This window comes from Pogoniulus pusillus, chromosome 15 (genome assembly GCF_015220805.1).
Source record: "Pogoniulus pusillus isolate bPogPus1 chromosome 15, bPogPus1.pri, whole genome shotgun sequence".
NCBI lineage: Eukaryota > Metazoa > Chordata > Aves > Piciformes > Lybiidae > Pogoniulus > Pogoniulus pusillus.
In genome coordinates, this window is record NC_087278.1 from 28,051,008 (window position 1) to 28,072,872 (window position 21,865).

Genomic DNA, 21,865 nt, shown 5'->3' on the forward strand with positions numbered 1-21,865 from the left:
TTGGTACTACTGCACCAGTTTTTCATCAGGGGAACTTGACAATTACTCTTGACTTATGGTTCCAGATCTGTCTATATTAGCTGATTCCCCCTAAGTAGCTTAATCTGTATCAACCAATGTAGCTGAGTACAAAAGTAAAGTTTTGACAGTGTCATTATAATACCACATTTATCATCTATCATGTAGGAACTTGTGGAGACTTAAGCACTTGAAGGCAGTCCTTATTAATTTATTTTAATTAGTGCCATCTTTTCACTAGTACATTTTAACCTATGACTTCTCTTACCCTATTTTCTCTTCAGTCATCATTTATGGTTTGATTTTGTATTGATCCAATAAATAATATTGCTCACAGGAAACCTGACAGAATGGCATTCAGAATTTCTGCAAATTCATATTTTGTACAGTCAGAGAAAATTCTCCTCAGTATCAGGTGATGAAATGAGAGGAAATGGCCTGAAATTGTGCTAGGGGAGATTTAGTTTGGAGATTAGGAAAGATTTCTTTCCTGAAAAGAGTGGTCAAGCATTGGAATAGACTGCCAGTGGACATGGTGGAGTCACTACACCTGGAGGTGGTCCACTCTGGGACATGGGTCAGTGGCAATGATGGTGTTAGGTCAATGGTTGGACTTGATGATCTTAGAGATCTTTTCCAACCAAAACAATTCTATGAATATCAGATGCCTAGTGGATCACACCATTTACCATGGAACAGTGATCAAAGGTGGACATCTAAAAGACAGTATAAGAATTAGTTCAAGCATAGTGAAGATGTATAAGAATGTATAAGAATTAGTTCAAGCATAGTGAAGATGATACTCTGACATACTGTCCTAACTTCCAGCTGCATAGGGATTTTTTTCTTCTCTACAACATTCTTCCTGAGAAAAGATGTCAATGTACAGACATCTCAAGCAGGGTCTCACTATCTAGTATGTTGTAAAACACTGGTACCTTTATTCTTATGCTAAAGGGCAGGTATGCCAGAGACACCTGGACAATATGGAGAGGTGGGCCCAGGTCAGCCTCATGAAATTCAACAAGGCCAAGTGTAAGGTCCTTGCACCTGGGTCAGCGCAATCCCAAGCACAAACCCAGGCTGGGCGGCAAGTGGCTGGAGAGCAGCCCTGAGGAAAAGGACCTGGGAGTCTGGGTTGATGAAAAGCTCAACATGAGCTGGCAGCATGCATGTGCCGCCCAGACAGCAATCATGTGCTGGGCTGCAGCAAGAGCAGCGTGGCCAGCAGGGCAAGGGAGAGAATTCTCCCCCTTAACTGTGCTCTCATGAGACACAACCTGGAGTAATGTGTGCAGTTCTGAAGCCCCCAACACAAGAAGGACATGGAACTGTTGGAGCAAGTCCAGATGAGGGCCACAAAGATGACCAGAGGGATGGAGCAGCTCTGCTATGAGGACAGGCTACAGGAGTTGGGGCTCTGCAGCCTAGAGAAGAGAATGCTTCAAGGAGACCTTGCAGTGGCCTTCCGGTTTCTGAAGGGGGCCTATAGGAAGGCTGAGGAGGGACTATTGACGAGGTCTTATAATGACAGGATGAGTAATGAGTTTAAACTGGCAGAGGGGAGATTTAAACTAGATGTTAGGAAGAAGTCTTCACAGTGAGGGTAATGAGACACTGGAACAGGTTGCCCGGGGAGGTTGTGGCTGTTCCCTCCCTGGAGGTGTTCAAGGCCAGGTTGGATGAGGTCTTGAGTGACCTGTTCTAGTGGGATGTGTCCCTGCCTATGGTGGGGGCTTGGAACTGGATGATCTTTGAGGTCCTTTCCAACCCAAACCATTCTATGTTTCCATGATTCTTATGCAAATAATAGTTAATCATAGTGATATTTTCCAAACAGGAAACCCTACATATCAGATCTGGAGGAAGGAAACCATGGACAGAACAATCACTGCTGGCAAACTTAAAGACAAGTCACTGTTCCAAGACAACAACAGCAGCACAGGCCCTGCTAAGACCATGTGCCGTAATTGCTCAAAGCTAAAGGTATGGAGAGGAGCCTCTGCCACGTATTTTCTCTGGAATAGAGAAAATGTCAATTTGAAGTTCTATCAAAATTCACTTCTGTATGACAGTACTTATGTTGGAAACAATGCTCTAGATTGTGGTTCCAATAACAAAGAAGTCAATAAATGTGTTTGGCAGTTAAAAAGTGAGGTCACACTTTACTTTTGTATCATTTAGACACGTGCTGTAGTCACAGTGGTAGCTTCAGCTGTATCTTTCCATCCATGGTTTTAGAACAGAAATAGGAGTAGTAAAGATGTGCTGCTGTAATAATGCCAGTACTGAACAACTTGATGCTGTTAGAAGGTGAACAAGCAAACCATTATGTGGTAGAAAGGTAGAAGGTGCATACAGTCAATTCAGCTTTCTTCTTTTTGTAGTAGAAGAGGCTTTGGTGGAGGTCATCCTGAAAGAGAAACTAAAATCTTGTGTTTTCATGAAAACAATAGGAAGAATCTCTTCACAGACAATGAGAAAGCACAACATTTGATTTTTGTGTTTCTTGAATTAGTTGCTTAAGCATCCAACCAAGAAGAAAAAAATGTTTCTTTGCAAATTCTGTTGTTTTCTCTCTTCAGATATTTCTTGGAGCACTAGCTTTTTCCTTTTTTGCCAAAGGATTTTCTGGAAGCTACATGAAGAGCATGTCCAGTCAAATTGAAAGGAGATTTGAAATCTCATCATCAATTGTTGGCATAATTGATGGCAGCTTTGAGCTAGGTATGTGTGCTTTGAAAGTGGACAAGTACTGCTTCTTGATACCTTTCTGTGATATCTTTCTGTGATCTTACTGGTTCTCTCTCCTGCTGATGCAGGCAACTTAATGGTAATGCTGTTGGTGAGCTACCTTGGACCAAGAGTTCATCGACCAAAAGTGATTGGTGTAGGATGTCTCATCATGTCCTTGGGAGCATTTTTGTCAGTGATGCCTCAATTCCTAATGGGACGGTAAATATGGAAGTTTTTCACATTGTGCACTGAATGAACTTGACCATTTGAAGTGTTTTTTGATCATACACCTGAGTTAAAAGCTTAACAAGAGTAGGTTTTTTTTCCAAGAAGGTTTTAATAGCATTTTTTAGGATTGACTTTCTGATTTCCTATCTGAATGCTTACCTTTCTTTTTACAGGTAAGAAAGAGAGAAGGTTTCTACAGAACTTATGCATAATTAGAGATGCAGTGGGTTGAAATTTTCACCTGGGATGGACATCCCAGGGAGGTTGTAGATACGCCCTCCCTGGAGGTGTTCAACGCCAGGTTGGATGAGGCCTTGAGTGACCTGTTTTAGTGGGAGGTGTTCCTGCCTATGGTGGGGGAGTTGGAACTGGATGATCTTTGAGGTGCCTTCCAACCTAAACCATTCTATGATTCTATATACAGATATGTCTTTTTCACACTCAAATGAACAGTAGGAGGTCTTGATGGAAGAGGTTTCTTTTTCTGTGGTGGCTATTCACGCTAAACTCTTGACAAAAATGTACGTTTCTCTCCTCCAAACTCAGGGAGAGTTAAATATCTAAACACCCGTTCACAGCCAAGCTTTAGTGCTTAGATAGTTGTCAGAACCCCTTCATACCTCTCCAGTCCTTTGGCATCCTTGCTGAAGAGTAAGTTGAAAAACTGTTCCTCAGAAATTAAAATCTATTTGTGCGTCTTCTTTAGCTCCAAGACCAATACCTGTGATAAGAAGGATGTGGAAAGGATTATATCTGGAGGTATGGGAAGTGGTCACACTTTCCTTGGGACCCTGCACTGGAAGAGATAGCACAGGCCAGAAGCAGAACTATGCAAAAAACTCCCCAGAAAGGTTGTGGAGGCTCCTTCTTTGGAGACTTTCAAGACCTATCTGGATGCATTCCTGTGTGACCTGCACTAGATTATGGTCCTACTCTGGAATAGAGGTTGCACTCAATGATCTCCAGAGGTCACTTCCAACCTCTAACATCCCATCATCCTGTGAACTCAAATTCATGGCCAAGTTCTGAAGACTAGCTATTCCCAACACTGAGGAAAACCCTGTGGCCCTGAGGACCTCATGGCATCCATCATGATATTGAAGTTTATCACTTAATTGCACAGTCAGAGGGAGTATCTGCTCTCTATTTATTTCAGTGTAGCATAGATGTACTCAAACTGGCCTCAATTTACTTAGCAGATTCGCTGGTAGCTTGCTGCCTAAATACAGACAAACTGGCACGTCTTGCAGCCTGTGTTAATCTTTACAGATAAGCCACTACAACTTGTAGTAGTTAATTTTGAACCAGTACAGAAATCTCTGTACACATCTGCCACATAGGTAAGAACTGGTGCTGGTATGGAAAAACATCAGCACTATTGCATGTAGACAGACATGCAATATATGGCTTAGAATGGCTGGGTCATTTGAAGAAAGGGATAAAGATCCCTCACTTTTTTTTTTTTTTTTTAGTGAGGACTCTGGAAATGTGCTGCAGTTTAGTTTTGTCTGCATTTAAAAAAAATGAACATGTGTGAACTCAAGGCTCATACACACTTCCTACAAAGCAGAGTCTTTCATGTGTCAGTTGTATTTTACATAGTTGTTTTCCAGTTATAATTATGAAAGGATAACTGTTACTGGAGACAACTCCTCTACAAGTGTGTCAGCTTGCTCCCCAGCATTGTCTGAGGGCCATCCAGTCACAGATGCTACGGAAACACTCATCTCAGTGAAAAATTTTGGTAAGCAAAAACTCTGATGTTGGATTCCCTTCTTCTGAACGTCTCTTCTTTTACTGGAAAGTAGTAAAACCCCTTGTTAGAAACTACAACATATACAAACTAATTCTATAGCAGTGGCAGCCCTCTTATTCTTATTTTCTTTTCCAGATGCAACAAAGTATTGTAGAATTATGTTCACAGGAATGTAAATATTTATGTCCTGCAGGATGTGAGAAAACAACAAATTCCTATCTGTGGCTCTTTGTGTTGATGGGGAACCTTTTACGTGGAATTGGGGAAGCACCAATTATGCCTCTGGGGGTTTCATATATTGATGATTTTTCTAAAGAAGAAAACTCAGCATTTTACATAGGTAATATGCAAATGATGGGTGTTTATGCTAAATGGTCTCTTCTTTAACATTCCTGTATTCAAGAGACAGAAAAGCCATAAAAAAGCCATCTCGTGGTTACTGTTTAAGGATATTTCCCAGATGCTCCATTTGCCTTTCCAAAATGGCTTTTGCCAGTTTTCTCTGCCATGAAGAGAAAGAAGCAGAATCAAATACTCATTTCTCCAAAGTGAGAAGTCGTATCTATCGTATTGTGTTGGTTTAAAATGAACCCTCTGGACTGCTTCTAAATTACAAAGAATAAATAGCAACTTTCTGGACATAATAAAAAGTAAATAAAATAGGGGATTGGAATACAAAAGAAAAAATAATGATAAATCTATGTCATTCCATTCAGTTACAGATTAGGATTAAGAGTGCTGCACAAACTAGTTTTTTTTTCCTCTTCTTCACTCTGGCTGATGTTTTTTTGTGTGGCTTTTACTGATCTTGGCTGAGACTCTTGTTAGAACTGAGTAGAGAGCAGCAATGGGGCGTCTCTGATTTCTCTCTCCCTTATAAGGGTGGGAAACAAACAGCTATTTCACTTTTCCCTTGTCCAAGAGGGTTCCTTGCATTGTTTCTGTATTGTAAATGATTGTAAATATATGTAAATATATTTTGTACATATGCATTGTATTTTATGCTTTTGGATTTTTAGCTTGCTTGTAAATATAGCTTCCTTTTGCTTCCAAACCTTCTGAGCTACTCGGAGATTTATTTTGGGGGTAATTTCAACCTACCACACACATCAGCAGCACCACCACAGCTTACATTTCTTCATAATCACAGTTTCACAGATAAGAAGATCATCCTTAATGTGAGAATCAGTATTGTAAACATATTTTGGAAGCTTTCATCTGACTTCCTGACTGTTACATAAAGCCCACTTCTTGCTGAAAGTTTTTTAAAAGTCACTACTTATCAAGGAGAAACTAAACTCTTGCCAGGGTGTTGCAACAAATCCCTTGTAATTGGAATTTTGTTGTTGTTGTTGTTTTGATGGAAGATAGCCTATTACTTACACCCAAACTCATCAATTTGTTGCCAAACTGATTTAGTAGTGTTTGTGTGGCTGAGGGAGGTCAAAACTGCTGCCTGAAGTAAACTTGGTGAAGTTGAACTGTTCATAATAATAGTTAGACACCATTTAAGGAAGAATTTGCTAGTAAAGCTAATGTCTTAATTTGAGCATGAGGAAATGCTATGAAGGGAGCTAATAAAAGCAGAAGTTCTATTGGGTGCTGTTCCATATCAAAATATTTGTAATCACCTCTGTGCTTATGATTAAAAGTTGTTTTAAAATATTGCTTGAATATTTTTTAATGTCAGAATCTGATTAGAAATTGCAACTGATTGGAGACTTCTGGGGAAATGAGATTAAAAGTATGAAGTAGGTACAGAGAAATGAAAATCTGTTCAAGCCAGGCAAGTGAAATAAAATTATTTCATTTACAGAATATTAAAATGCTTCATTTTACCATTCCAAACAAGAATTTTCAGTCTCTTCTTCTGTTTTGATGAACTGCTCAAATCTATAAAAACAGTATATGTTGAAAGTCTTTTCCACAGCGCTGAAATTCCTCTTTCTTGATCAAATTTAATTATTTTCTAAATCTGGGGGTTTTTTAATCACTTCAACTGTAGCAATTTCTGATCAGTGATTTTGTAAAATAATTTAAAATATCAATCAAGCCTTGCTGATGATTTTGACTTTTAATCTCATTATCTGACCCTTAGCAAGAAGCTTCATCTCCCTGTCTCTCCTTTTTCTCCTGCCCTTAGATGCTCTGTTGAATAGAAGCATATTTTTGAGGCAGAGAGAGCTTTTTATTGAGTGTGAAAAAATATGCTGTTAAATGCCAGTAGAATCTTAGTGGCACAGTTGTAGTGCAAATGATAGCTGACAGCAGTAAAGCCAGAGTTGCTGTAGGAAAGAACAGAAAAGGAGAAAATAACATTTGTTTAAAATGTCTTACAGAATTTAGTCGAGGATGGTACCTTTCTGTAGAACTCTGTGAGACAGCAAATTGATTAGTTGTTGTTGTTGCTGAGGAAATTCTGTATTCTTCACACTGAGTTTTACAGGACTTTTTAACATTAGGTAGTTCTGCCAGGCCAACAACATGGTCTTGAGGTGGTGCAGAGTACCATACACAGCCCTGCAAAGCTTTTCTACAGAGCCGCGACTAAGTATGAATGTAAGGTATAATGGTATAATGGTCTGTCCCTCTCCCTTCAGGAGACTGAAATATCAGGATCTCAGTGGTTTGCTTTTCTCTGAGAGAGGCCTATTAGGGGTGTGACCTCTGAGGGCAGTACCTTTGATGGAGAGGTTATTTCATAAATATTGCTCCATGCTAAGCACCTTATTTATTAAGGTATTTCGTGGTCTTCAGATGTTTCACTTCAGGTGCTTATAGAAGAGTTGCCAACATACATGTGAGGGTTTCAGCTATACTAATCAGCTTCCAGTAGCCAATTTTAAAAGAGAATTTCCAGTTTTCTTTGAACTGAATGCTGGCATGGTTAATTAACGGCAGTAGCTTTATCAAGTAAGAGGAATAATAGATATTCAAAGTTGTTTAATGAGGAGCACTTTACTTCCATGGATTTCTGACCAAAGCAGTGGCTTTGAATGAGTGAAATTTAATCAGCGTCATATAATCTTGTACCTCTCAAACCCATGGCTTCAATACAAACACTTGTTAATTTTAACAAGTGTTACCTGCAATACAAGTGCTTGGATGCTCGAGCTGTCAACATGCAGCAGGTGATAAGTGATAAATCTACATGATTTACTGTTTGTAGTTTAGTCTGTTAATCACAAAGAATAAATACTGCAAAGGGAAAATATGATAAGAAATTACCACAGTGAACTGATCTCGCTTTGGTTTATCACAATACAAGCATAATATCTTAGCCAAGTTATTATTGCATCTAAGGAGCATGGAGTTGTGAAATGTGACTCCAAAACTATAACTACACCAGATTATTGCACAAATGCCTCTTAGCTTATCTGATAGCTTATTGGTATGGGTGTGCTATGTTTTATCTGCTTATGTTAGGAATTTGCCACAGCCTGCTTGAACTTTGGAGATGAGCTAGCTTGCATAGTTCCAAGTAGTAAGTTCTGCTTTAGACTCACTGGTAGAAAAATATAAACAGCTAATACCTGTCTTCTGGTGTTAAAATCCTGACTTTGCAGAAGTCAGTCACTTTGGAAACATCAGAATTTAGTCTAAAATATCAGATACTTTGATGAAGTAACATCAGAAAACTAAATGGAAGCAAACTGCAGCTGGAGCAATGAAGCAAAGGTGAAAGCTCTCTAGTTAAATAGTTCTGTAAGAATTTTTTTACAGATACCCTTGATGCTAAGATGAGCAAACACTGTATTCAGAGGAGAGTCTGCAAAACTAACAGAGGAAAACTCTGCAGTAGTCCACATTAGGGTTCATAGGGCATAGTGCTGAATGTGGGCAAGAGCTGATAGGCTATTGATCAAGATTTTTTTTTTTTTGGTGGAATTAAGACTCTGCAAGTTCAAACAGCTCCTAGGTGGCAGGTCATGGCTAGGATTCAGAAATCAGTGTCAGTGAGGTTTTTTTCTTTTTCTTTTTCTTTTTTTTTTAAATGTCACCCCCTTACGATAAATGTCAACAGATCACCATAAGTGACAAGGGAATGTCAAGATATACTTGATTTACTTTGAGAATGTTTTTATTTGACATTGGTCAATGGCCACCAACATCCGATTGCTGGGTATTTACATATCCAGTCAGCAAAATGCAGTCACAGCTTCCTAGGTTTCTGGTAGCCTTCAAAGCTTATTCATTTGCTGCTCTAGGGACACTCCACCACCTTCTGATCCCATGTTATCTCATTTGTAAGCAGAAACAGACTGTTTGCTAAAGAAAATATACTGAAGATCCTGTACATAATTCCATGTCTATGAATCTTTATTGTTACTGTCATCCTAATGTGACTCTAAACTGAAAAAATGTGCCTTTTTTATGGAAGTCAACAGATTAACTATTGTTATTACTACTTATAAATTAAATTAGGGATCTAATTAGGGAAAAGCCCTGACTTCTACAACTGTAGAATATGATTCAAGCTGTGAATAGATTTACAGGTGCCCTTATGGTACCTCCAATGAAACTACAAAAATCTGAAGAGAGAAGTAGGGAAGAGGAAGCATAAAAATAATTACAATGTTACTCACTTTCTGTTCCTTCCAAGATGCAAGTCATGGCAATGAAATTTAGGTGGGGGTCCACATGAGACTGTGCTTGCTTCAACAAAGCCTTGTATGGGTGAAGGAGTCTCCTTTGCAACACAGCTAGAGCACTGACAGCTTAAGGCTTATTTCCTTGTTGTTCAGAAACTTCCCACTAGACATCCCCTAATGGCCTGTGTCCCTCTTCTGCCTCCTCTTCCCTATTCTTGCCCTCAGAGAAGAAGGCCTGCTTGTCCATGAAGTGTTTTGCTCACTCTCCTCTGCTGCTTACCTTCTCCTACAGGACTGGTGAGATCCTCAGGCATGTTTGGCCCAACTCTAGGCTTCCTGCTTGGATCGTTCTGTGCCAGCCTCTGGGTTGACATTGGAGTTGTGGATATTGGTAAGAAACTGTTGGGCAGTGCATTAAGTGAGAAGATGGTTGTGTGTGGGAACCTTCATGCCAAGAAATACCTTCTTGCCTTACTACTCTAAAAAGGGTGGCTCTGAGATTTTCCTGCTCTTTACATTTGGATATTTTCAGCATTGTAATGTGACTGGAGGAGTCCTTGGTGCAAGACTTGTTGCACTTGTTGGTGCATGCACTTGTTGCACTTTATGCACTTTTTGCGCCCTCACAATGCAGCTGAGAACAAATGACCAAATGAAAGAGCATCCTGGTGTTGAGGGAACAATGGAAGGACTTGTCTTTTGGACACTTTCAACACTTGGCAAAAATTCTGTTCTCTTTAAAAATCAGCAAAAACTAATATGAAAACTCATTTCATTATTCAAATCACTTTTAGTCTCTCAGCCCAGGGAAAATTTGAGGAACTTCCAGGAAAAAAAATGTTGAGTTAAGGAATGGAAGATGGAGGAGACAATGGAAGTTGAGAAAGGGAAGTACTTTTTGGATGGTGAAGTGTACTCTTGCAATCACTTATTCCCAAAGAAAGTGTTGAAAGGTTGTGACAAAGAAATGAAACTGGGTCTAAATAGACACATCTGTTTTATGACTGCATGAGATTGATTTGACTCAAGCTGCTGTCACAGAGGGGAATTCTCAATACCTACACCTATTTTGGGAGAGGGTAGAAATTAATTGGGGTGAGATAATTTTATATAAAAATATTTATTTATGAATCTCAATATTCTGAACTCTCGCCACCCCCAACCACGGTATATTAATATTAATATTCTATACATGGTTATGAAAACAATCTAGGGTAAAATATGTACAGAAACTTATTTTTTATCTAGCAAACATTCAAACTATAAACAGAGAGAGGCGTTTTCCCACGGCTTAATGCCGTTTGGGGTCTCTATGTTATTTGCCCAGCAGAGTGGGCTGAAACTGATTCTGCTCTACAGCAGAGGCAACAGATATTTACAGAGGTATTAAAGCTTTTACTCACAACTCTTATTAATTATTAATCACCCTCTGGGGCTGTGTCACAGCCTGTGTCTAAAGTCCAGACTTCAGGGGATCTCTGCCCGTGGACTTTGAGGCTGGAATCGTCCCAGCTTAAGGGGAAAAGATGAATCTTCCCCGTTTCTGGGGAAATAGGTTTCTGACCTTGTTCTCCTTGGTGAAGATGCGATCTCTGCCTTTGGTGCTGCTGGCTTCCTCCGGATGCTTCTGTCCAGGAGTTCTCAGCTGGCAGGATCTCAGGTGTAGGAGGAGAATATCATGCTGTCTCTGGCAAGGTTGTTCATGGCTAGCAGGCCGTGCGTGTGCAGACAATTCGGAATCTGCTTCCTGGTTATCTCAGCGGCAACGGCTCTTACCAGGCAATGATAGGCAGCAGGCATGCAGGATGTGCGCGGCTGCTGGGAGTCTGAGCTCCGTAGGTAAAGGCAATACAGGATCTGGTCCTGATAACACAGTAGCATGCAGATGTGCACAGATGGCTTAGGAGACTATAGGCTCCTCATATATATATTATAGGCAGGCTTAAATGAGCTCTGCATGAAAGATACGCAGGCAGGTGAGATGCAAATGAGTCGGAGTATGAGGTCTGGGCCTCTGAGCATTTGAGTGGCTGAGCGTCTGAGCGCAGGTCTGAGCTGCAAGTGAGGGTCAGAGCACGTTGTTTACCTGTGCACCCCTACTTATTGAATGTGGGCTGAGATTAATCTCCCTTTGGCCTCTAGAATGACCAATCAGGTTGGCAGTCAGCCAAACCTGACCATAATAGGCAAACGCTGCTTGCCTGGACTTTTCCAAATATGGGGGTCACATGGGCTTACCCCAGGGAGACACGAGCTGGGTGTGTGGGGGCTTACACAACCTGTGTACAACCAGGGATCCTAGCGGAAAAACATGTCCAGGCAGGCATAGGCATAAATAAGCCTTTTCGGGCCTACAGGCCTTCCATGACAGCTGCATTTCAATTCTTCATATGACACATAAGTCACCTTTGTTCTGGTCTTTAAAGAGCATATATAAGGATATCTATAGAAAGCTTAATTGTTCTGCATTATATTTATTCTATTTTCCTGTCTTTCTCCATTTTATAGATGCCATCAGTATAAATCCCAGAGATACTCGTTGGGTTGGTGCTTGGTGGCTTGGATTGCTTATCTGTGGAGCAGTCAACTTCATTGCTTCATTACCTTTTTGGTTTTTACCTTACTCCCTAACAAAAGAAGGAGAGAATGAAGACCTGAAGATTAGTCATTTGTCTATTCAAGATCACTGTAAAATAGATCCTCCATCTCAGCCACAATTAAAGTTCTCAGAGGCAGTAAAAGGTGAAAGATTATTGCCCAAATGCAAATTCTTTCTGATGGGTTCATTCTGAGCTCAGCATGGATTTGCACAGCTCTCAACAAAATGCACATTTCTGCAGTTTATGGGCAGAAATACTCTTTTTTATTTGTGGTGTTAGAATTACATACTAAGAGCATGTTTCAGTCCTCTGTGTCAGATAGCTGCACAAAGCTTGTGCTGTGGCTTTAAGCACCACAGATTCTGAGTTCAGCACTGTACTTGTCATATGATGTAGTACAGCTACAACTCTATGATTATGAAAGAAAAGGAGGTGGAAATATCCCATCCTTCATTAATGACCAGTCCACAACTGGCAGGTTACTACTTCACTGAGGCCAATATATGGGAGGGAAACATGTGGCTTAGAACTGTGTTAGCTGTGTCAGGGATTTCACTGGATTCACAGCTCTTCTCTATGGGCTCAGTGATGCTAAATTAACCTTCTATAGCAAACTACTGATAACTGGACTTCCTCAATGGTTTTATTCCAGTGAAAGTACATTTCTTAGTGGCCATGGCAGATGTGTTTTGAACTTGCATCATTCAGGCTAGTGTGCCAACAGCCAGGCTGCTGGGTTTTGTCTTCATTTTAGTTTCACAGAGTTAGATGCTCAAAGGTCTCAGGAAATGTTCCAGCCTTGTGATGGATCAGGTGCTCCCTTTCTCATGTGAGGATCTTGTGTTGTTTGTGAAGGCTCCTGCTCTAGGAAGCAAAATTTCGATTCCCAGTTCAACATTCCCTGTGCCATTCAGGCTTGCTGCTCCTCTAAGTGTTGGAAATGAGGAAAACTTTCACTTGAGCAAGCATATGTTTTGCTAGGTAAGGAGTTCTAACCTGCAATACAGCCAGTAATTAAATCAAAGTTAGTTATAGTATCTAGAAGATGTCAGAACTGCTCTTCTCTATGTTTAGCAGGTTGTACAGCATATACCTCTCCATTGCAGATTTCTTCCCAGCTCTGAAGAAGCTGTTCAGAAATCCGGTTTTCTTAGTATACATCTTTCTCACTATCCTGCAGTACAACTCTCTTGTTGGGATAATAACCTATGAGACAAAGTTCATGGAGCAGCAATTTAATGTATCAGTGGCAAAAGCCATCTTTCTAATTGGTAGGTACCTGTCATTTAAAATTCTAGAGTCAGAGGCAGCTTCAACTTGTTCTTTGGCTTTCCTTTTTTGGGAGGACCTTCTTTGAACAGTTTTTTGGTTTTTAAAAAAAAAGGGGGTCTAGTGGTCTATTAGTTTTACTACTGTGTTTTAAAAATGTTAATTTTAAGGTTACTTTTCCTGCTATTCTTAATTTTTTGAGCTAGAATGAAGTCAAATTTTCTTTCAAGTGAAGTTTTTTTTTCAGTTATATTTGGGTTATGAATGTGCTTGGTTTTGTGATTAAAAACCACATGAACTGCAACTGAGTAACAGCTAGAAGGAAGAAAAATAATGATTTAGAAAATGAGTAATGAAATATAAAACTGTCATTTTGAGAATAGCATCTTGATATCAATGTTCTTCCGTTTTGATTACAAGTACAAATTTTGTAAGTAATTTAAAAAAAGAAAAAACACTAAAATTTTGGTCAATTCTGCTCAAAGCTCTTTTCTCTATTTGCCAGTTCCCTCAAAAATAAGTTCTTTGTACTCTTCTACAAAAAAAAGAAAATATTAATTTCACAGTAATTAATATGGTCTCACAACCTGACAAAAAATGCCCGCCAGGCTATTTGAGGTCGTTGCAGAACTGATATGCTGTTACTTGAATCTATTACAACCCAGATTTGTGCAGATCAGGTACAAACATGGGGAGAACTCTTTTTTTTTTTTTTTCTTTTCTTTTTTTTTTTTTTTTTGGATGCAGGGAAAGTTTTGCAGAAACAGCATGGTCAAAAAAGATGACCAAACGGAAAACAACCAACCCCCAACAAAAAAAATCCACAACCCAAAACACCAGACAGAAAGAGGCAAAGCCCTCACAATAAAACCTTGTGAAAACTCACTATTTGACATATAAATATTAGGGCTGCTGTTTGTGAAATGCTGAATGGATTAAATCCAAATTCAAATCTTTCCATGATGCACTCTCAAAGCAAAATAGAAAGCAGTGCAAAACTAAACTCTGCTTCCTTGAATCTTGTGAGAATTGGTTGGGTTTTTTTCATATAACTTTCAGGAAGTGTAATGCTTTATTTCATTTGAAAATGTGGGTTTTATCTCATTTATCTCATTAACTCCACTTTCAAACAGGTGCCTGTTTGTTATTTATTGGTATATTTGCAAACAGTATAGTAAAAAGTTAGGGAACATTGGTAATCTAAGCTTTTAAATGGTGTAACAGGACTCGAAATAAAATGAGAAAGCAAACAAAAATACTTAAAGGTGCTAAAAAGTCTTTAAACCACAAAGAATCAGTCCAAAAATAGGTCAATGTCTGATATTTCAGAAAATACCCCTTAAAAAGGGTCAGTGTGAGTGACAGCTCTTAACATTTGTATTATCTTTCATTTGCAGGTGTGGTACTTTTGCCTGTCACAATCCTGGGGATGTTTCTAGGAGGCTTTCTAATCAAGAAATTCAAACTTCACATAACTGAAATGGCAAAGTTCGCCTGCATCACTTTTATACTAGCATATTTGTTAAACCTCTTATACTTTACATGCAGTTGTGAGGTGCTCCAAGTGGCTGGCTTGACAGTGCCCTACTCTGGGTTTGTATTCCTCTCAGTTTTGTGTTGCTTGTGTCATTTGTCATAATTGCTTCCTACCATGTGCAGGACATGGTGTATACACCTTTGTTCATCTACTCTTACAAACTAGTGATAAGACTAGGGGAAATGGAGCAAAACTAGAAGTGGGTAGATTCAGATTGGATGTTAGGAAGAAGTTTTTCACCATGAGAGTGGTGAGACACTGGAATAGGTTGTCCAAGGAGGTGGTCGAAGCCCTATCCCTGGAGGTTTTCAAGGTCAGGCTGGATGGAGCTCTGAGCAACCCGACCTAGTGTGAGGTGCCCCTGCTCAAGGCAGGGGGTTTGGAACTGGATTATCCTTGGAGTCCTTTCCAAACCTGACAATTTTATGATTCTAAACTAGCCTGGGCTACTCTGGAAAATATTTTGATTTTAATTTGGATGTATTCTGAAATGTGTCTTCTCTGCTGAGTTACTGTAGAATATTGCTATATGCTTTTGCACTTAAAAAAAAAAAGGTGTCTTTTTAAAGACAATATTTCTTTTTTTTGCTGAAGTTGACCTGCACTAGGCCATCTGCTAGTATCATTCAGCATGGATTAATCTAGAGTGGAGCTACTTTGATTATATCACCTTGCAGCTCCCTTGGTGGTGATGCACACAAGAAAATCCTAGGTTTTGAGGTAGACTTGTCAGGCTGAAGTGATGTCTAGAATTGGGGATGGGCATAATGCTCCAATTTTGTTCTTCTTGCCAGATACTGACAATGTACCTCTGTATTCTAGCAAAATGCTAGTTCAGATGAAAAGTGTCGAAAGTGGTTTCCCCAAATGGCTTTGCCTCCAGAAGGGACCATCCTCTAGATAACTACTTGTTAACCTGCACATGGAGTTACCAACCTCCTTTGATATCTGGAGCTACTGACGTTCCTGCACCATATTTCGCAGCTGTGAGGTAGAAAATGGTTACGCCAGGAGCACGTGATACCCAAACAGAGGCTGCCTCTCCCTAATCATGGTCATGATGTTTTGAGAACATTTTGCTGACTCTAGCAGCCTGCCACAATTGCCTACTGTTTAAAATTTGCTCAGTCTAGTCCAACCAATTTCAAGGGATTTTAAAGGATCAGGCTGAAACTAGCAAGACTTGATAGATTTTCAGTCCAGACAGAAACTCAGTCCTGTGCCTAATGAAACTGATTCTATGTTCAGGGAAATATCTCAGCTGCCTTGGCAAACCTGACACCCAGCTCATCTTTGAGGTTAGTTATATTAAAGATGTCAGCAGTTTGTGCAGTGAAGACAGCTCTAGCTGAGTGCAGTATCTGATGTTCTGGAGTGAATAGCAAGTAAGCAGAAACAACAATACAACAAATATTGAAAGAGCAATTACAGTTTCTCCAGGAGCACCAAGACTGGATAATTTACGAGAGTAGCTGGGATTGCTACTCACATAGTGTTTTACTCATTTAACAATTCTTAGTTTGAAGATGAACAACAGCTTAGTAAAGGCTAAACCCCACAGTTATTTTCCCCTCTGAAAGACTTAGGAGAAATGTAGCCCCATTGAGATGTGTTTTGGATTGAGAGTCAAGGAGAAAGAAAAGGCAAACTTTGAACACTCTTTTCTTTACATTGTGAATGACTTCAAAGTTGTAGTGATTGGTAAATGGCAGATTCCTACCACTCTGGACCACTGTGCATCCTGCTACCATGCCCTCAGAGTCATTGGCCAATTTTAAAATTCTCAATTCTAGTTATCACCCACTTGGTTTAACACTTTGGGGTCTGATTTCTTATAGGAATGTTGATGGAAGTGAAAGCTATAAGAATCCATGATAATATATGACAAGAACTGAGATCTGGTAAGAAATGCAGCTGAGCTGCTGCAGCTGAGTATGGTCAGAGCTGAGCCAAAAGCAACACTTCTTACTCAGACTCATACAACTTTCACTGCCACTAGCCAGCTCTGATCTAAAGAACAATCAAGCACATCATGCTGGTTTAGTTTTATGTGCTTTTATTATCACCACTTCTATCACTCAGATATGGTATGGTATCTACTGCTCAGGAAAAGCATGGATAGCCTACAGATGGTAAGAGTTTCTAGGTATGTTTTTTTCTTTTGATTGAGTTGAGCTTTCACATGATATTTCCTCCCAGACAAGAACACTTAGTTTGCAAGTTCCATAAAAACTTGAATGATTGATGAAAATCTCCGAGAGATTTGGGTTAGCTGAAATTAGCTTAGTCCGCTGAATGGTAGCAGGTACTGTCCATGTTGCTTACTTTGCTTTCTCCATGTTCGTTCTGCCCACCCCCCGATATTTTAACTACATAATGTGACTAAATAATTATTTTATTACTTTTTGTTTTCCTCCAGATTAAAGCATCATTCCTCCTCTAAAAATGGTTTCATGGCTAGTTGCAATGTGGGCTGCAGCTGCAAAGTGGATCAATGGGACCCTGTATGTGGGGATAATGGGATCACTTACATGACAGCCTGCTTTGCTGGATGTAAATCATCAGTTGGGATGGGAAAGAATATGGTAAGTACATAGGTGGACAGATGAGTATTAAGTAAGGCCCCTCTTGTGACAGAACAATGGGAGATGTTTGTAAATTATAAAGAGGGTAGATTTTGACTAGATATAAGGAAGAAAGTTTTCATCATGAGGGTGGTGAAACACATTGTCCAGAGAAGTGGCAGATTCCCCATCCTTGGAAATGTTCCAGGTCAGATTGGACAGGGCTCTGAGCAACCTGACCTAGTTGAAGATGTCCCTAGTCATTGCAGTTGAGGATTGGACTTTATGACCTTTAGAGCTCACTTCTAATTCAAAATATTACATGATTATAGAGCTAAATTTATGCATCTTTTTTTTTTTTTGCATTGTGCTTAAGAAATGCCGTAGACACAAATATATATTCCGTATGGCTTTAACTTGCAGAAACTGAGTGAGTGCAAGGCTGCAGGGAGGGTTTTTAGAAGAGCTGAAATGAAGTGAACTAATTCAGGAAAGACATGGGAAATTCAGATTCTCAACTTATATTTCTTGAATGTTTTATTTTGATGTTTTGATAATTCATTTAGTTCTCCTCAGTGCAACCATACATTTAAGTTTCTCAGTAGATCTCTTATTGTGCATGCAGAATACAGCTAAGAGAGGTTTGCTTTAGAAGACCTATACTAGTCTGTTTTTCACACTAGTAAAATCCTGTGGTACCAACTCATGTGCAGACTGTATTGCTGGTTTCACAAACCAGATTATACTGGAATTTCCTGCTTTCCTGAGCTACCATAACTCAGGAAAGCAACTCATAACACTAAATTGTACAGCCATAAAGTCCTGTAGATACGCATCTGACCATTTTGTTCAGTGTATCAGCAGCAAATCCATTTCCAGGACTCCAAATAATCCTGCCTGGGCAAGATCCTTAAATCAGTTGACGTGCAGAATTGTGTGCAAGTGGTTATACTTTCTGAACAGAAGCGGGATTGTCTTTATGTAAAAATAAAGACAAAGAAATATTTTCAACCTTATCTCAAATACATCCAAGCAATATTTTCTTGCTTCACTTCAGGCAAACCTCAAAGGTTATGAAACAGATCACTCTCAGTCCAGGGCTAAATCCTGGCTTAGATACATAGTTTTAGATATGCATAGAGATGATTATAGATTTGCATTGTTTGGTCCAGACCTATACCATTATTGTTACTAATTTACTCATAAGACTCTTGACTAGAGTGGCTGGTTAACAGTTCATGTCTGAATTGTACAGCTTTGACTCATTTTAGGCATACACGAGGAACATCTGTCCTAGCCATGGCATGGCTCTGGAGCAGCTCAAAGTGGCTAGAGTATACCAATGAACTTGGCCATCAGTCTGCACAGATGATTTTCAGCATAAACAAGAGCCTGTCTGTTATGGGGACTGAAAAATCTAGTTGCTGATATAGCGGTTTTTGTGCCACAGAATTGTGATTAAATTCTTCTCATTTTCTCCTTTCAGGTGTTTCACAATTGCAGCTGTGTGGAAGGACAAGGGCATGGGCTCGGCAATTCCTCTGCAGTTTTGGGACAATGCCAAAGAGGAAGCTGTGCCAAAACATTTCCCTATTTTTTAGCATTACAGACTGCATGTGCATTTATTTTAGCCTTAGGAGGCACTCCTACATACATGATTATGTTTAGGTAAAACATTTTACCTTACCTTGACCATAGAGCTTGAGGAAAGAGAAGCAGAATATGTTATCTACTATTTCATTCCTATTGTAAGGAATAGCGTGCCAGTGAAATTGAGGGCCCTCTGCAACTTGCAGTCTGAAATCCAGCTTGCACTCTGAAATCCAACTCTTTTCAGAGGCACAGCAAAATATCTGCCTACCAATTTAATTCCAATTTAAGGCCGAGCAGACACTTTGGTAATGAGATGGGTGGGCCTTATGCTGATCCTGAACATTCCCTTTCAGTGCCAATGGCAGGGAGATTTTTAACAGAGCAATCAATTTGAAATAAGATGAGGTGCTAAAAGCCATATCCAAAGTGGCTGCACCACTCAGTATACTTTACCCAGAAGGAAAACATTCACCTTTGTTAAGCCTTGTTGCCTCAAGAGTGATTTCTGTGTTGTGAGAAGTCCGACAGTCCCTTTTAATTGTTCAGCTGGTAAAAAACAGAACTATGGTATCAGCAATAATCTTTTAAATTTTTCTTCCTTCAGTCATAGAGCAGCTTTATGTTTCACACCTGGAAGTAAAAGCAATGTTCTCTGCTTCTTGTGCCAAAGTTCTTCACTCTCATGCTTGTGGGTGAATTGCAGTCTTCAGTAGTGGTTGATTGGGAACACCCCCTCCCCCCCGAGTTAAAATTTACCAGACCAACTCAGATGGATTGGAAGCAAGATGAAGCTGTATTTACAGCAAAGCTAAATTTACAAGCATATATACACTTCCATGTGTTTAAAACTATATACAACTTAGAAATAATATCGAAATCCAATCTTTCCCTCGGACAAAAAAAGCCCAGAAGTGGTCCAATGCCCTGCTTTTTCCCAGGCAGAAAACAACCAGCAAGGCTTACCTGTTGTCTGGTTAGCCAGCATTAGTGGAAGAGATCAGAAAGAGAAGCAAAGAGAGACAGTGCCCAACAGCCAATAAGAAAGAATTGTTTATATTTTGGCTTTTTGCAAACCAGTGAATGATACAGACTTTATCATTATTATTATTATTATTATTTTACAACCAATGATCTAATGTCTCTTATTAGAATATTCCAATAAGCCTTAAACCAGTGCACGTGGCTAGCTAACTTTGTTGGCTGAGCTGAAAATTCTTCTGCAATATTTGTAAGTGCAGCCATTCTCACTGTATGTCTAGATTATGGACAAGGCTGATTTTTCTCGGCAGTTTTCAGAACACAACTGTGTATAATGAGAAGCCTTTAATATTAATGCTGTAAAGACAAAAGTAGATATACTTCAGCTCAGGAAACAGAGTAGCTATACCAAGTCTCCCTCCTGCCCCTGTGCCAGCTCACTGTTCCTCTCTATGTCAATTGCTCCAATTAATTTGGAATGTTGTGTTCAGTTCCGGGCCCCTCAGTTCAAGAAGAACCTCAGGAAACTGCTTGTAAAAGTCCAGAACAGAGCCAGAAAGATGATGAAGGCAGTGGAATATCTCCCTTATGAGGAAAGGCTGAGGCAGCCTCTTTAGCTTGGAGGTGACCTCATTCACGTTTATAAAGATGTGAAGATTGAGTGTCAGGACAATGGAACCAGGCTCTGCTCAGTGATGCCCAGTGATAGGACATGGGGCAATGGGTGCAAGCTGGAGCAGAGGAGGTTCTAAGGGAACGTAAGGAGAACTATTTTCAGTGTGAGGGTGCCCAAACGCTGGCACAGGCTGCCCAGAGAGGTAGGTGGTCCTGCTCTGGGGGTTGGACTGGATGATCTCTTGAGGTCCCTTCCAAGCCCTAAAGTTCTATGATCTGATAAGACACAAGCTCTTTCTCTACCAGTAGGAATGAGGTGCTTTTGTAGAGAGGCAACTCACATCCTCTGTTTCCAAAATGCTGAAGGCAGAGCTGTGCTTTATGTGCACAGAGGACTGCACAGCATTGTTTTCTCCATTCACCACTGCACAGCACAACTCCTTCTAAAGCAAGGCGTGAAACATATGGGCATGACTGCCTGCTTTCGGTTGGTTCACCTGAATTTTCTCATGCATCCTCAGTCTCAAAAGTGTTTACAACTTGTTCTCTGGGTTCAAGGTCACTTACTCTGTAGATTCTCCCATTTATGGCAATGTGAGTTCATGCACTGAAGTCAATGAAAGGAAGCTATACATCTGAATTTGAACTTCATTGAATGTTTTAATTTAGGGTTTGAGTAAGCTATGCTAGGTAAGCCATAGTACTCACGCAATGGGGCATGTGCAGATGTTCACAGCATGACTTTAGATACATTATTCATTGTTCCTCAAAATAATGCTCTATTTTTTTGTTTCTGTTTTAGATCTGTTTCACCAGACCTGAAATCCTTTGCTGTTGGGATCGAGACCTTAGGTGGTAGAGTACTAGGTAAAATTTGATTTCTTTGTGGCATTCAAGTAGTTAATCAGAGGTAGATCAGTACAGTGCCTTTGCTCCAGATGAGAATAGAAGAAATTTTCCAAAATTTTCATTTGTAAGCAGACTTACATATTTCAGAATGTTTGGAAGAGCTTGCTACACATTTTCTGGTATGTAATAACATACTATGCTTTTTCTTTGGATTTTTTTCTTCAATGCAGCAAAGGAGTTGGGAAAAGGAAGGAAATTCATTTTACTTTTGGGGGCATTTTTGATTTATGGACACAACTATCTGAACTCGATCAATCTGGATGTACTTAACACCTGTGCTCATTTTGCTGACCATTTTTTACTTAGAGCTACCATGTGCTCTGCCTATGATTTTCTTTTTTGTGTTTATCATCAATAAATAATCATGCAAGTGCTTGTACTCTTCCTCCAGAAAGCCTTGCTTTATCTGCATTTGTTTGCTGATTTTTGAGCTCTTCTCCATACAGACATGTCTGAACTATCATTTGGAT

At 39.7% G+C, this 21,865-nt stretch overlaps 1 protein-coding gene across 3 annotated transcripts in view; it reads left to right on the top strand.

The window, feature by feature from the left end:
• LOC135182139 (solute carrier organic anion transporter family member 1C1-like) overlaps window positions 1–21,865 on the top strand; it is a 29,557-nt gene that overhangs the window by 2,681 nt on the left and 5,011 nt on the right. For all 3 annotated transcript variants that reach the window (XM_064156002.1, XM_064156004.1, XM_064156003.1), the window contains exons 2-13: window positions 1,859–2,004; window positions 2,604–2,745; window positions 2,841–2,973; window positions 4,596–4,726; window positions 4,932–5,078; window positions 9,623–9,721; window positions 11,839–12,072; window positions 13,037–13,201; window positions 14,597–14,792; window positions 17,156–17,321; window positions 18,787–18,968; window positions 21,289–21,353. In XM_064156002.1, the coding sequence (XP_064012072.1) occupies window positions 1,859–2,004; window positions 2,604–2,745; window positions 2,841–2,973; window positions 4,596–4,726; window positions 4,932–5,078; window positions 9,623–9,721; window positions 11,839–12,072; window positions 13,037–13,201; window positions 14,597–14,792; window positions 17,156–17,321; window positions 18,787–18,968; window positions 21,289–21,353 (1,806 nt within the window). The remainder of the gene's footprint in view (window positions 1–1,858; window positions 2,005–2,603; window positions 2,746–2,840; window positions 2,974–4,595; window positions 4,727–4,931; window positions 5,079–9,622; window positions 9,722–11,838; window positions 12,073–13,036; window positions 13,202–14,596; window positions 14,793–17,155; window positions 17,322–18,786; window positions 18,969–21,288; window positions 21,354–21,865) is intronic.